The sequence below is a fragment of the Euleptes europaea genome, chromosome 14 (assembly GCF_029931775.1).
Source record: "Euleptes europaea isolate rEulEur1 chromosome 14, rEulEur1.hap1, whole genome shotgun sequence".
Lineage (NCBI taxonomy): Eukaryota > Metazoa > Chordata > Lepidosauria > Squamata > Sphaerodactylidae > Euleptes > Euleptes europaea.
In genome coordinates this window covers 43,984,573-43,996,757 of record NC_079325.1, presented here as the reverse complement: position 1 = coordinate 43,996,757, position 12,185 = coordinate 43,984,573, and the positions used below count along the sequence as shown (strand labels likewise).

The following is a 12,185-nucleotide window of genomic DNA, read 5'->3' as shown; positions in this document are numbered from 1 at the left end:
GCAGGGCCTTTTCGGTAGCAGCACCAAAATTAGGGAACACCCTCCCTAACCCAGGAGGCACCTCCCCTTGCCACCTTTAGGGCAGCAACAACAACCTAACCTGCTCAACCAAGATGTCAGCTCTGGAAATCGGACCCCCCCACACAAATTATTCCTTCCATTACCGATCTTACTGCCTCCCTGCTGAGTGTTTCACTGATCTTGTCTGTGGCTTATGTAAATAGTTATTTTTCTTTGGAAGAGGACTTTTATATTTTTATACACTGGTCAGCAGGGCGGCACTGAGCAGAATAATATAAATATATATATTCAAATAAATAAGACAATGACATGTATAACAACAAAAGCCTGTAAGTGCAGCATATTGGGAGAGGGGAGATAAGCAGTTAATTCTTAAATAAATATCAAGTACCCTGGGCAAGACATCATGCGCATCATGTGCATACATCATCCACATTCACCTCAGAGGCATTAAATTTCCAAATTTCATCCTTCAAAATTTGGTCCACTGATTGCAAGAGTGAAGTACCCTGGACAAGACATCATGCGCATCATGCGCATAAATCATCCGCATTCACCTAAGAGGCATTAAATATTCAAATTTCATCCTTCAAAATTTGGTCAAGATGGTATCTTACCCCACAAAAGCTGTATTATTTCTGTATTAAGATTCCAAATGCATGTTGGAAAAAATGTAAACAGGTGGGACCTTTCTATCATTGCTGGTGGCAATGCCCAATCATCCAAAGGTTTCGTAACACAGTACTTATGGTGATTTATAAGACCTGTCAGGTGAAATCAGATCCCAAATTTGCTGGTCATGGACCGTAATAAATACCTTTGACCCCAAATGATTATTATTGGATCTACCTCATAGAAAGGATATTGATACTCCAAAGCTTAAACTTATTTCAGCTTTATTGGCAACAGCAAATTGGAAGAAAGATACTTATGGAAGCTTAAAACGTGGGATCATACGGTTATGGAAAAGATCTCTTCAATGGTTAATCCTACGAACTCAGACTCTACCCTGCTTTCCGGAAAAGTGGATGCCTCTAATTTCTTAATTGGAAATGTCATAAAGGGTGGGAAATCCCTGCCAAATATACGTTTCTTTTTTATAATTGTTCAATTTATAGTCCCTGAAATAGTGTACATTACATGCTATTCTTCCCAGACAGCCATGTGGCAATGGCGTGGGGGAGAATATTGTGTTGAAGATTAGATTAGCCTTCTAACAAGACCAAAATCCAATGAAAACAAAATGTCGGATAAAATATTGAGAAAATTGAACTAGGGGTTGGTAGAACCTTTGTTCTGACATTCTGGAGAGAATAAACAAACTTACTAGTTCAAACTATTCTAGACAATAATCTATTGCTCCATGACCAGTTCAGACGCCATGCCAAATGATGGCAGAGAACTTAAGTCAATGTCTGCTATCGGCTGCCAAAACCACACCTGAAACCAGGGTTAGAAGTGTTCATAAACTACAGTCCATGCTAACTGCTTCTTGGTATGATATCCAAATGGACAAGCCACTGGTTACCATTGTCACCAAGTCCAGAGGCTGCTACGTCAAAAGAATGGACATCTCATCTACTTAAGACTCTCCATCAAGTCTCAATAACTGAGCCAAGACAGAGGTCAGGGTTTGCACCGTATGTCATTTCATGTACAAGGTCTAGCTTAGAAAGGTACCCTAACAACTAATATACAGGCATGCCTCGCTTTATTGCACCTCGCTGTATTGTGCTTCGCAGATACTGCGGGATTGTTTACAAATTGGAGGTTTGTGGCAACCCGGCATTGAGCAAGTCTATCGGCGTCATTTTTCCAACAGCATGGACTAACTTCATGTCTCTGGGTCACATTTTGATAATTTCCGCAGCATTTCAAACTTTTTCATTATTATTACAGAACTATTTTTTAGACATAATGCTATCGCACACATAATGGACCACAGTATAAACTTAACTTTTATATGCACTGGGAAACACAAAAAAAATTCATGTGACTTGCTTTATTGCAATATCTGCTTTATCGCGGTACTCCTGAACCAAGCCTGCAATATCTCCAAGGTATGCTTGTAATAGAAGTAGTGAAGACTCGGGGCCATTTCATACATTACACATGTACCAATATGAAACAAGTGTGCAAACCCAAGTGTACTGCATTCACATTTTTGACATTTTCAGGTGCACAATTAAACGTGTAATGTGTGAAAATGGCCGCACGGTGCAGAATCCAGCAAAGTTAACCATAATCCACAACGCAGTCTTCTTTCCCTCCCTGCTTAGACTCCTAAGGATAATGACAGAGCCTGGCAAAACCAGGGCCTGTTTGGGCAAGGAACAGTATCGGAATTCTTAATGAAAAAACGATAAAACCACAGAGCACAGCTCCCATTTCCTGGACCAAGCCTCTCCTGAGTTTGGGGGTGGGGTGCCCTGTAGTAAGCACCCGTACAGAATTTTGGCCAACCGCAGCCTCTCAAAAGCTTTCTTGTAACACTCAAACATTTCCACGGGGAAACACCCTGGGCCTTCCAGGGTTTACAAGAGGAAAGAAAAAAATTAAGGGTTGATTGCTAACAATGGCTCCACTGCCAAAATTACAAAGATGCAGCACAGATCTGAAGCGCCAGAAAGGACATGAAGCTGCCTTATACTGCATCAGACCCTTGGTCCATCAAAGTCAGTACTGTCTACTCAGACCGGCAGCAGCTCTCCAGGGTCTCAAGGCAGAGGTCTTTCACATCACCTACTTGCCTAGTCCCTTTAACGGGAGATGCAGCTCTCCAGGGTCTCAAGGCAGAGGTCTTTCACATCACCTACTTGCCTAGTCCTTTTAATGGGAGATGCCGAGGATTGAACCTGGGACCTTCCGCATACCAAGCAGATGATCTACCACTGAGCTATGGCCCTTCCCCAGAGTAGAACGGCCAAGACTCGGATGTAAATCCCTACTCAGCCTAGCCTGCCTCCCAGGATTGTTGTTGTGAAGATAAATACCGAGACCAGGGTGTGCCATGTATGCCTGCCCCAAGCTCTCTGGAGAGAGAGTGGGATAAAAATGTAAGAGATCACTCCCTTTATCCTTTCCATAGATTGCTAACTCAATTTTACTAGGTTGAAACGAATATCTGTCAGTAGAAAAGTCACACATGCCATTTTGAGAAGTTCGAAGGCCCTTTTAAATTGGTTCTTTAGGGCCTCCCTGGTACTGTATGCTGCCTGTGGCATCTCATAGGAGCCTCAAAATGCCCAACTCCCTTATTGAATCCAGCTAAGTTTCTCGTCTTCGTGAGTCCAGAGAAAATTATGAATACCATGGTGGTCTCAGTATTTAAGGAGCAAAAAAATTCATTTAATTTTCATTGCAAGTCAAGCACCTTACATTTAACAGAAGCATAAGAATGCTGACTCCATTCAGACATTGTACTAAACCAAGGTTGACAGATTAACTATGGCTTAGTGCAAAACCTGAATTGACAAAGCATGGTTTATCATCAGCCAGCAGCTAGAATTAGATGCTTCTGCATCACAGGAATGGGAATGCTCATTTGACAGAAAACATAAGCAAATAAGCCTTTCCTTGTACATTTCCCTGGTGGTTTGGAAGCTCAAACCATGGTCTGATTCTCAGCTATGGTTAGTACAAACCACAGTTTGGTGCAATGTCTGAACCAGGTCACTATCGACACAACAAATTACATTGAGGTTTATGACAAATCTTATACAGTCATGGAAATAGTGCATGAAATTAGGCAAGCTCCATGCCACTAATAAAATTAATCTAATTAACAAATGTATGCAGCCAACACTTCTATCTTACAACAAAGTTCCCTGAGAAGCCCTTGGGGCCAGCAAATTAAACACCATAGATGTTTGCTTTCCACAGAAGCCAACCTCAGTATGATTCACCGATATGCTAGAGGTGGGTGAGAAGAGAAGGCCCCACAGGACAGACCAGTTCTTTCCCGCAAAAGGACGACTCATTCATTCCACTTGATCATATGACACGAGTCATGAAGGGATGACCCTTTCAGTAGTAGAAACAGGCTGCTTTCTTGGAAAGGTCTCGGGGACACCAGTGGAAAAGGGCTGCTCTCACTCCGCTGAAATCCAATGCACATTTTTGGGGGACTCAAGCCCCAATGAAATCAGTGGAGGTTGTTCCTGGACAGGAATGCGCTTTCAGAAACCTTTCAATGGACTGAAAGTCGACAGGTCAGAGGGTCTACTCTACCCCATTGATGCTCACGCCTGTAGTTTATCCTCCCCCCAGTAAGTTCCACCTGAAATTATATAACGTGGTTTTATCTATTTGTGCACTTTTGCACTTAAAACAAAATAGCAGCCCTTAAAAGAGAACATAAGAAAGGCCCTGCTGGATCAGACCAAGGCCCATCAAGTCCAGCAGTCTGTTCACACAGTGGCCAACCAGGTGCCTCTAGGAAGCCACAAACAGGACGACTGCAGCAGCACCATCCTGCCTGTGTTCCACAGCTCCTAATATAATCCTCTGATACTAGAGAGAATAGGTATGCAGCATGACTAGTATCCATTTTAACTAATAGCCATGAATACCTCTTTCCTCCATGAATATGTCCACTCCCCTCTTAAAGCCTTCCAAGTTGGCAGCGATCACCACATCCTAGGGCAGGGAGTTCCACAAATTAACTATGTGTTGTGTGAAGAAATACTTCCTTTTTATCTGTTTTGAATCTCTCACCCTCCAGCTTCAACAGATGACCTCGCATTCTAGTATTATGGGAGAGGGAGAAAAAGGACCTTCCCATATCCCCTTACTTTAGAACCAGCTGCCTTCGCTTTACAATGACCACCAGCTTTCTGGTCATGAACACAGTTGAAACTGTATGTGGGGGAGGTGGTGAAGACCACACTGGGGGCTCCTAAGGTTTTTTATTGTCTCACCCCAGATTGATGATCCTATCTACATTAGGTTCTTGGGAAGCCCTGCACCCTCGGCATCTGAAGGGTAAAGGGAGGTTATGTGGGACTGGGCCTTCCCAGAAGTGGAATCAGGACTGCGGAACTCTCTCCCCCTGGAAGTTTGCTTTCCTCCTCCTCCACTGGCATTTCAGCATTCAGCCAAAGCAGTTCTCCTCCAGAGAGCTTTCAGGGCTGCACCCCTAACCGGAAACCTGCAATACTACCGCTGGTATCATTTTCAGCTCATTTTCATTTAGTGTCATTGTTTTTAATTACAGGTGTATCTTGCTTTATTGTGCTCCGCAGAAATTGTGCTTTGCAGATATTGCGTTTTCAAGCAAGTCTTATAGGCGCTGTTTTTCCATGTGCTCGCTTAGTGTTTCTGTGTCCCATTTTAGTAATTCTCGCAATATTTCAAACTTTTTCATTATTACTACAGCATTTTTTTAGGCATAATGCTATTGCACACTCAACAGACTACAGTATGGTGTAAACGTAACTTTTATATGCACTGGGAAAGAATTTTTTTTTTTTTTTTGCGTGACTCGCTTTATTGCGATATTTGGTTTATCGCAGGGGTCTGGAACCGAACCCTCAATATCTCCGAAGTATGTTTGCATTTGATCATTTTCTATTGCTCTCTTTAGAGTCTTGTTAGATGCCCTGGAGACCTCAAAGCAAGAGGCAAAACGTAGGCATTTCAACAGCCTCGACACAGATCAAAACAAACTGTCCCTCTCCAGGACAGAAGATGAGAAAATGTGAATCAAAACTTGCTAGGACAGCAAGAGGTCAAACCAGAGAATTGGCAGAGCCTGGCCTTGTCAATTAGGGGGAGGCAGAGAGACACAGCAGATTTACCCCCTCCTCTGACCACTGACCTCTCCTCCTTCCCCCCTTATTAGGGTCAATCAAGTCTCTGCAGGCAGCAATTATCATAGTCCCACCCCCCATTTCTGGTCTATAATCAGGCCGATACCTCCTGGGGCAAGACAGCAAATTGTACAGAAAACAGGATCCTGGCTAGAATCTCAAGCCCAATTATGGGGGAAGGGGGGAATTCCCTTCTCACAGGGAACCATACATCCTGCTCCCACAAGGGCAGAGACAGATGGTTGGCAACACAGATCCTACATGCCAATCAAGGGACAGTAAATCCTCAGGCTACCCGAAGCAACTTTGCTGCCCACCAAAAACTTTGCCCAGCCTGTAATTCTCCTTGAACTGGTCCATGCCAGATGTGGTCTCTCTACCATGCAGGACAATACTCCCCACATACTCAGAAACGTTCCTCTTTACTAAAACCACTCCAGGCGTAACTCCACAGATGCAGTTCCAGAAGTCTAGCTCAGCACAGATTAAGCCTGGCTAAAAGCGGCCAGATCCGAAGACGCAAGATTGCTGCTGAACATTCAGTTTGCTGCTTTTGGGGGGGGGGGGGGCTAAACAAAACCAGGAGCATTATCAGACAAAGGGCCAGCTAAGAATTGCCTAGTTTGCTGTTAAACCCTGCTAAGGGGTGTTTTACCTGTGGACTTTAAGCCCTGATCGCCAGGACCTTGAAAGTAAACTACGCCGCAAATCAATCAGGCCAGCTGCCAAGGGAGAACTTAGCAAACAGAGTCTCCAACACCTCAAAGGCTTAATTGATTTATGACCACTTCTGACACCACGTGATGCCCCTTCTGATGTCCCATATTACTCAAGCCAGAGCTGCCGCCACTCCCTTGGTTTACAATCGGCACCCAGAAACGCAGATTTTCAATCTCCGCTCCCAAACTTGAAGCAAAGCCGTCTCTGGACGCAGGCAGAAATCCAACAAGCGACCCTCCCCATCCTTTAAACCGATGGGAAAACATCACCTGCTGGATTTCAGCCTGTCGCCGTGCTTAGAAGATCCCCTCAGCCTCAAACACACACAAAAAAACCCCGAACAGTTTAGGAAATAAGCTGTAAAGGTATGGCTAGATAAAGGCATGGCAAGGTTACTCATTAAATGTGCATTGACTAAAGCACATTCGGAGTGGGCGTTGGGAGAAGCCAGGTCTTTCCCAGCAGCACATAAGGACGACTCCCTCCCCCAGCAACAAATCCAGTAGTGCCTCTCCTCTCTCTCTCTCCCCCCACCCACCCACCCAGCAGTCAGGACAAGAAGTCTTTGCAGAGACTTGCCTTTCAAACAAGGAACACCTTTCCTGGCCTGTCTCTCTCTCTCTCCCCCCACCCAGTTTCCAGAGGCAAGAAGAGGGCGGGGCCCATTCTATCCCAAGAACTCTGAAGCTGCAACGTGGAGGTTTTGGGGCGGGGGAGAGACGGGGGGGGGGGTCTCAAGGTCCCTTGACATAAAACCTGGAACAAGCCAGCAAGGATCCGGGTTTGGGGGGGGGGTTTGACCCTCCCCTGATTTTTGTGCAAAGCGATTCTATAAAGCGTGGGTTCTCAACAAGGGGGGAATTTTAGGGTTGGGGGGGGGGACACTGGGACCACTATTCAGCAAAGCGCGATGCCCCGCCGATTATGTACAATCTGTAAAACTGCAGTTTGTTTTTAATAGCTTCTTAAGACTATCTTGGGAAGGGGGGGAATTATACTCTGAACAAATTATGTACAATCTGTAAAACTGCAGTTTGTTTTTAATAACTGTTAAGACTAACTTTGGAAGGGGGGAATTATACCCTGAACAAATTATGCATAATCTGCAAAACTGCAGTTTTTAATAACTGTTAAAAGACTAACTTGGGAAGGGGGGGAGGAATTATACTCTGAACAAATTATGTACAATGTGTAAAATTGCAGTTTGTTTTTAATAACTGTTAAAAGACTATCTTGGGAAGGGAGAGAATTATACTCTGAACAAGTTATGCACAATCTGTAAAACTGCAGTTTGTTTTTAATAACTGCTTAAGACTATCTTGGGAAGGGGGGGAATTATACTCTGAACAAATTATGTACAATCTGCAAAACTGCAGTTTGTTTTCAATGACTGCTTAAGACTATCTTGGGAAGGGGAGGAATTATACTCTGAACAATGGTGAAAGGGGGGGGGACGGAGCGAAAAAGGTCGGGAAACGCGTCTTTTCCATCCGCCCAGACGGTTCGCGCTCCTCGCTTAAGCCTGCGTATTTTGGGGGGGGGGGTAGGAAAAAGGGGTCGCCCGAGCCACGGCCGGGGTCGCCCGAGCCCCTCCCCGCCCAGCAGCGGCACGCCCCCCCCCGCCAAGCCAGCCGCGGCCCCGAAGGCGCCCCCCGCACAGCCCCGGCTCACCTGCGATGAACTGGCGGCGGCTGTCGTCCAGGTGCGCCGAGATCACGTCCCCCATGGCGAGCGGCGGCAGGTAGGCAGGTAGGTAGGCAGGCAGGTAGGCAGGTAGGCGAGTAGTCCCGGCTTACGGCCGCAGAGGAAGCCCCCGCCGGGCGATGAGCTCCATGGGCCAGGCGCCGGAGGAAGGGAGCCGGGCCAGCCAGGAAGAAACTGCCCTGCCTTTGCGCACGCTGCGCCCCTGGACACGCCCGGCTTTCTTTCCCGTCCTCCCGCCCCCTTTTTATATTTCCCCTTTTTTTCCCCCTCTCCCTCCGTCTCTCCCTCTCCTCGGCTCTTGAGCAAGGGCTTCCTCCGCTCCCCTTCCCGGGATCTCCTCTATCCCCCTTTAGCCCGCCTCCCGGCTCTCCCTTGGCCGTCCGCTCCGAAATGAAAAGGGAGAAGGGCGAAACTCGGACCAGAAGCACGTCCTGTTGCAGATTTCAGAGCAGCAGTTCTCTGGCAAAGGCGTTTCAAAGGGAGATTGGGGAGAGAAACTGCTGAATTACAGCTGATATTCCAACTAAAGGCAATGCTTTGGTTCTTGTAGGCTATCCGGGCTGTGTGACCGTGGTCTTGGTATTTTCTTTCCTGGCGTTTCGCCAGCAGCTGTGGCAGGCATCTTCAGAGGAGTCACACTAAAGGACAGTTTTTTTTGTTAGTCTTTAAGGTGCTACTGGACTCTTGCCCTTTTGACTACTGCAAACAGACTAACACGGCTACCCGCTGTGAACTAAAGGACAGTGTCTCCCAGTGTCAAGTGTGTAAAGTCAATGCATTTGTGTGTAAAGTGCCGTCAAGTCGCAACCGACTTATGGAGACCCCTTTTTTGGGGGGGTTTCATGGCAAGAGACAAACAGAGGTGGTTTGCCAGTGCCTGCCTCTGCACAGCAACCCTGGGCTTCCTTGGTGGTCTCCCATGCAAATACTAACCAGGGCTGACCCTGCTTAGCTTCTGAGATCTGACGAGATCAGGCTAGCCTGGGCCATCCAGGTCAGGGCTCAATGCATTTACCTGGGCTGAATGAAGACCTTGCATTCATGGCTCATTACCAATGCTGATTTCTCCACACCCATCTCTCCCCTGGACATCACAGACTCTTCTGCATACCACACCTCATCCCATCAAGTCTGCTATTCACATTTACATACTGTTAACATTTACATACTAATGCTTTGTCTGAATTCACTCTCCTCTACTTAAAGACCGATGGATTCACATTCTAGTTGTATCTGAAGAAGTGAGCTGTGGCTCACGAAAGCTCATACCCTACCAGAAAATATTTTTGTTAGTCTTTAAGGTGCTACTGGACTCTTGCCCTTTTCTACTACAAGAAGCAAAAGAGAGAGGGGGGGCATTTATGCATGGGAGGTTTTGCCTTGGATTTGCCTCTCTCCGGATGCACATTTTCCCCATCCCAATTCTCAAAACTAAGCCCCCTCCCCCCCGTGCAGAGTTTTGAGAATTCAGATGGAGAAAATGTACATCTAGAGAGGGGCAAATCCAAGGCAAAGCCTCCCATGCATAAATGTCCAGAGAGAGCAAAAACGCCCGGGAGGTTTCGCCGTGGATTTGCCCCTCTCTAGATGCAAATTTTCCCCATCTGAATTCTCAAAACTCTGCATGGAGGCTTATTTTTGAGTTTTGAGAGTTTGGCTGGGGAAAATGTGCGTTTTAGAGAGCAGCAGAACCTCCCATGCATAAATGTCCAGAGAGAGCAAAAAACACATGGGAGGTTTTGCCTTGGATTTGCTGCTCTCTACATGCACATTTTCCCCAGCCAAACTCTCAATGCTCAAAAATAAGCCCCCCCCCCCCGGCAGAGTTCTGAGAATTCAGAAGGGGAAAATGTGCATCTAGAGAGCGGAAAATCCAAGGCAAAACCTCCCTGCATTTTCACCCAGCTCACAAGTTGCTGGCAGGATCTTATATCCTCATCTTCCCCCCTCCCCGCCCCCCAGCAGAAGAGGGGGAAATTGCTTGGCAACAGGGACAGGAATAATTGGTGGTGGGTGTGTATAAGCTTCACAGACCAGTTTAAGGCATATTTGCTCTGAAGTGCCAAGCTCAGCAGTGCATTGGACTTCCAAATAAATGTGCCTTGGCTTGCAGGTTAGGGTTGCCAACCTCCAGGTACTGTATAGAAAGACTCACTGTACTATTACAATTAGGTACTAGAAAAAGAAACAGTACAACTCAATATATTCAAACAATGTATTACCACTAAGTGCATAGACAATATACAACAACAAAGTGATTACATAAAAAAATTACAATATATACAAAAAACTAAGTCAATATCTCGGGAATATTAGCAGCCCAATTTTAGTGGGAGCTAAAAGCCAAAATTAAAAACTAAGAGGCTTGTCTTTCAAATTTATTTTATTCCATATATCACTCGTGGATATGGGTGACTTAAAAGGATTATAAACCTCCCAAATATGTCACTTGATTTTGAGGCTGATGAAGCTATGCTTTGGTGAAAGCGCTACAAGTATCCGGAATAGCGATCTCAGGTCTTCATTCTTGCTACCTACCTTTATGGAGCAACTTTTCCCAATTTGGATGTGAAGATTTCTATCCCAGTATATTTGGACAGTCGCGTTGTTCTTTGGAGACTGCTATTATGCTTATGATATAAATGTCACTGCTCTATGTTTATTGAGATATTGACTTAGTTTTTTGTATATATTGTAATTTTTTTATGTAACCTCCAGGTACTGGCTGGAGACCTCCTGCTATTACAACTGATCTCCAGGAGACAGAGATCAGTTCACCTGGAGAAAATGGCCGCCTTGGCATTGAAGTCCCTCCCCTCCCCAAACCCTGCCCTCCTCAGGCTCCACCCCCCAAACCTCCTGCCGGTGGCGAAGAGGGACCTGGCAACCCTACTGCAGGTTGAACTCTCAAACATAATCTCAGCAATCCTTCCAACAACCCTGTAAGGCAGGCCAGTGCCATTATCTTCATATCGGATATGGGTAACTGAAGGTGGCAGCTTGGTTCTAAGGAGCACTGGGTTCACAGCAGCAATAAGATTTGAACCTGGGACACCCCAATTCACTGCTTTCCCTCAAACAACTTGATGTTTGCCTATTTGGAAGTGAGGGTAAAACCCTAAGCTTTCCATAAATCAAAGCTGTCCTTGCTGTTGGTCAGGGGTGGTATTGAACTCATGCCTAGTTTGCACTCACAAATGGCATTCAATCTTTACCTTGGCTGCAACACTTCAAGACTACAGGTGAGGATTTACAAGGCCGAATGCTCTTTCAGACCAGAAAGAGCCCTTTCAGACAGAAAACTAAAGTGCCAGGAACAAATCTAGCTTCAACATCTTTCCTCTGAGATGCTAGCTTTCTACATGCCAGGGATTTTTTGGTATGGGAAGGGGCATTCTGTCATATAAACACACGGAGCTGCTGGAACACATGCAGAGCCAGCGTGGTGGTTAAGAGCTGTGGTTTGGAGCGATGGACTCTAATCTGGAGAACTGGCTTTGATTCCCCACTCCTCCACATGAAGCCAGCTGGGTGACCTTGGGCTAGTCACAGCTCTCTTAGAGCTCTCTCAGCCCCACCTACCTCACAGGGTGTCTGTTGTGGAGAGGGGAAGGGAAGGTGATTGTAAGCCGGTTCGATTCTTCCTTAAGTGGTAGAGAAAGTTGGCATATAAAAAACCAACTGTTCTTCTTCTCTTCTTTATATGTGGTCAGGATACTGGCCTGTTAGGATCAATGTTCACTGCTCTGACTGGCAGCAGGTCTCCAGAGTCCTAGGTCAAGATCTTTCACCATCACCTGTTGCCTGAGCCTTTTAACTGAAGGTGCTGGGATTGAACCTGGGACCTTCTGCATGCAGTGCAGACACTCTAAGGCAGGGGTGGGGAACCTCAGGCCCGGGGGCCATATAAGGCCCGCAAAATCATTTGGC

At 46.0% G+C, this 12,185-nt stretch overlaps 1 protein-coding gene across 1 annotated transcript in view; it reads right to left on the bottom strand.

Moving 5' to 3' along the window:
* NIBAN2 (niban apoptosis regulator 2) overlaps positions 1–8,277 on the bottom strand; it is a 100,915-nt gene extending 92,638 nt beyond the window's left edge. Inside the window, exon 1 of the mRNA XM_056860469.1 lies at positions 8,223–8,277. Within this exon, the coding sequence (XP_056716447.1) occupies positions 8,223–8,277 (55 nt within the window). The remainder of the gene's footprint in view (positions 1–8,222) is intronic.
* Positions 8,278–12,185: the final 3,908 nt, after the last annotated feature.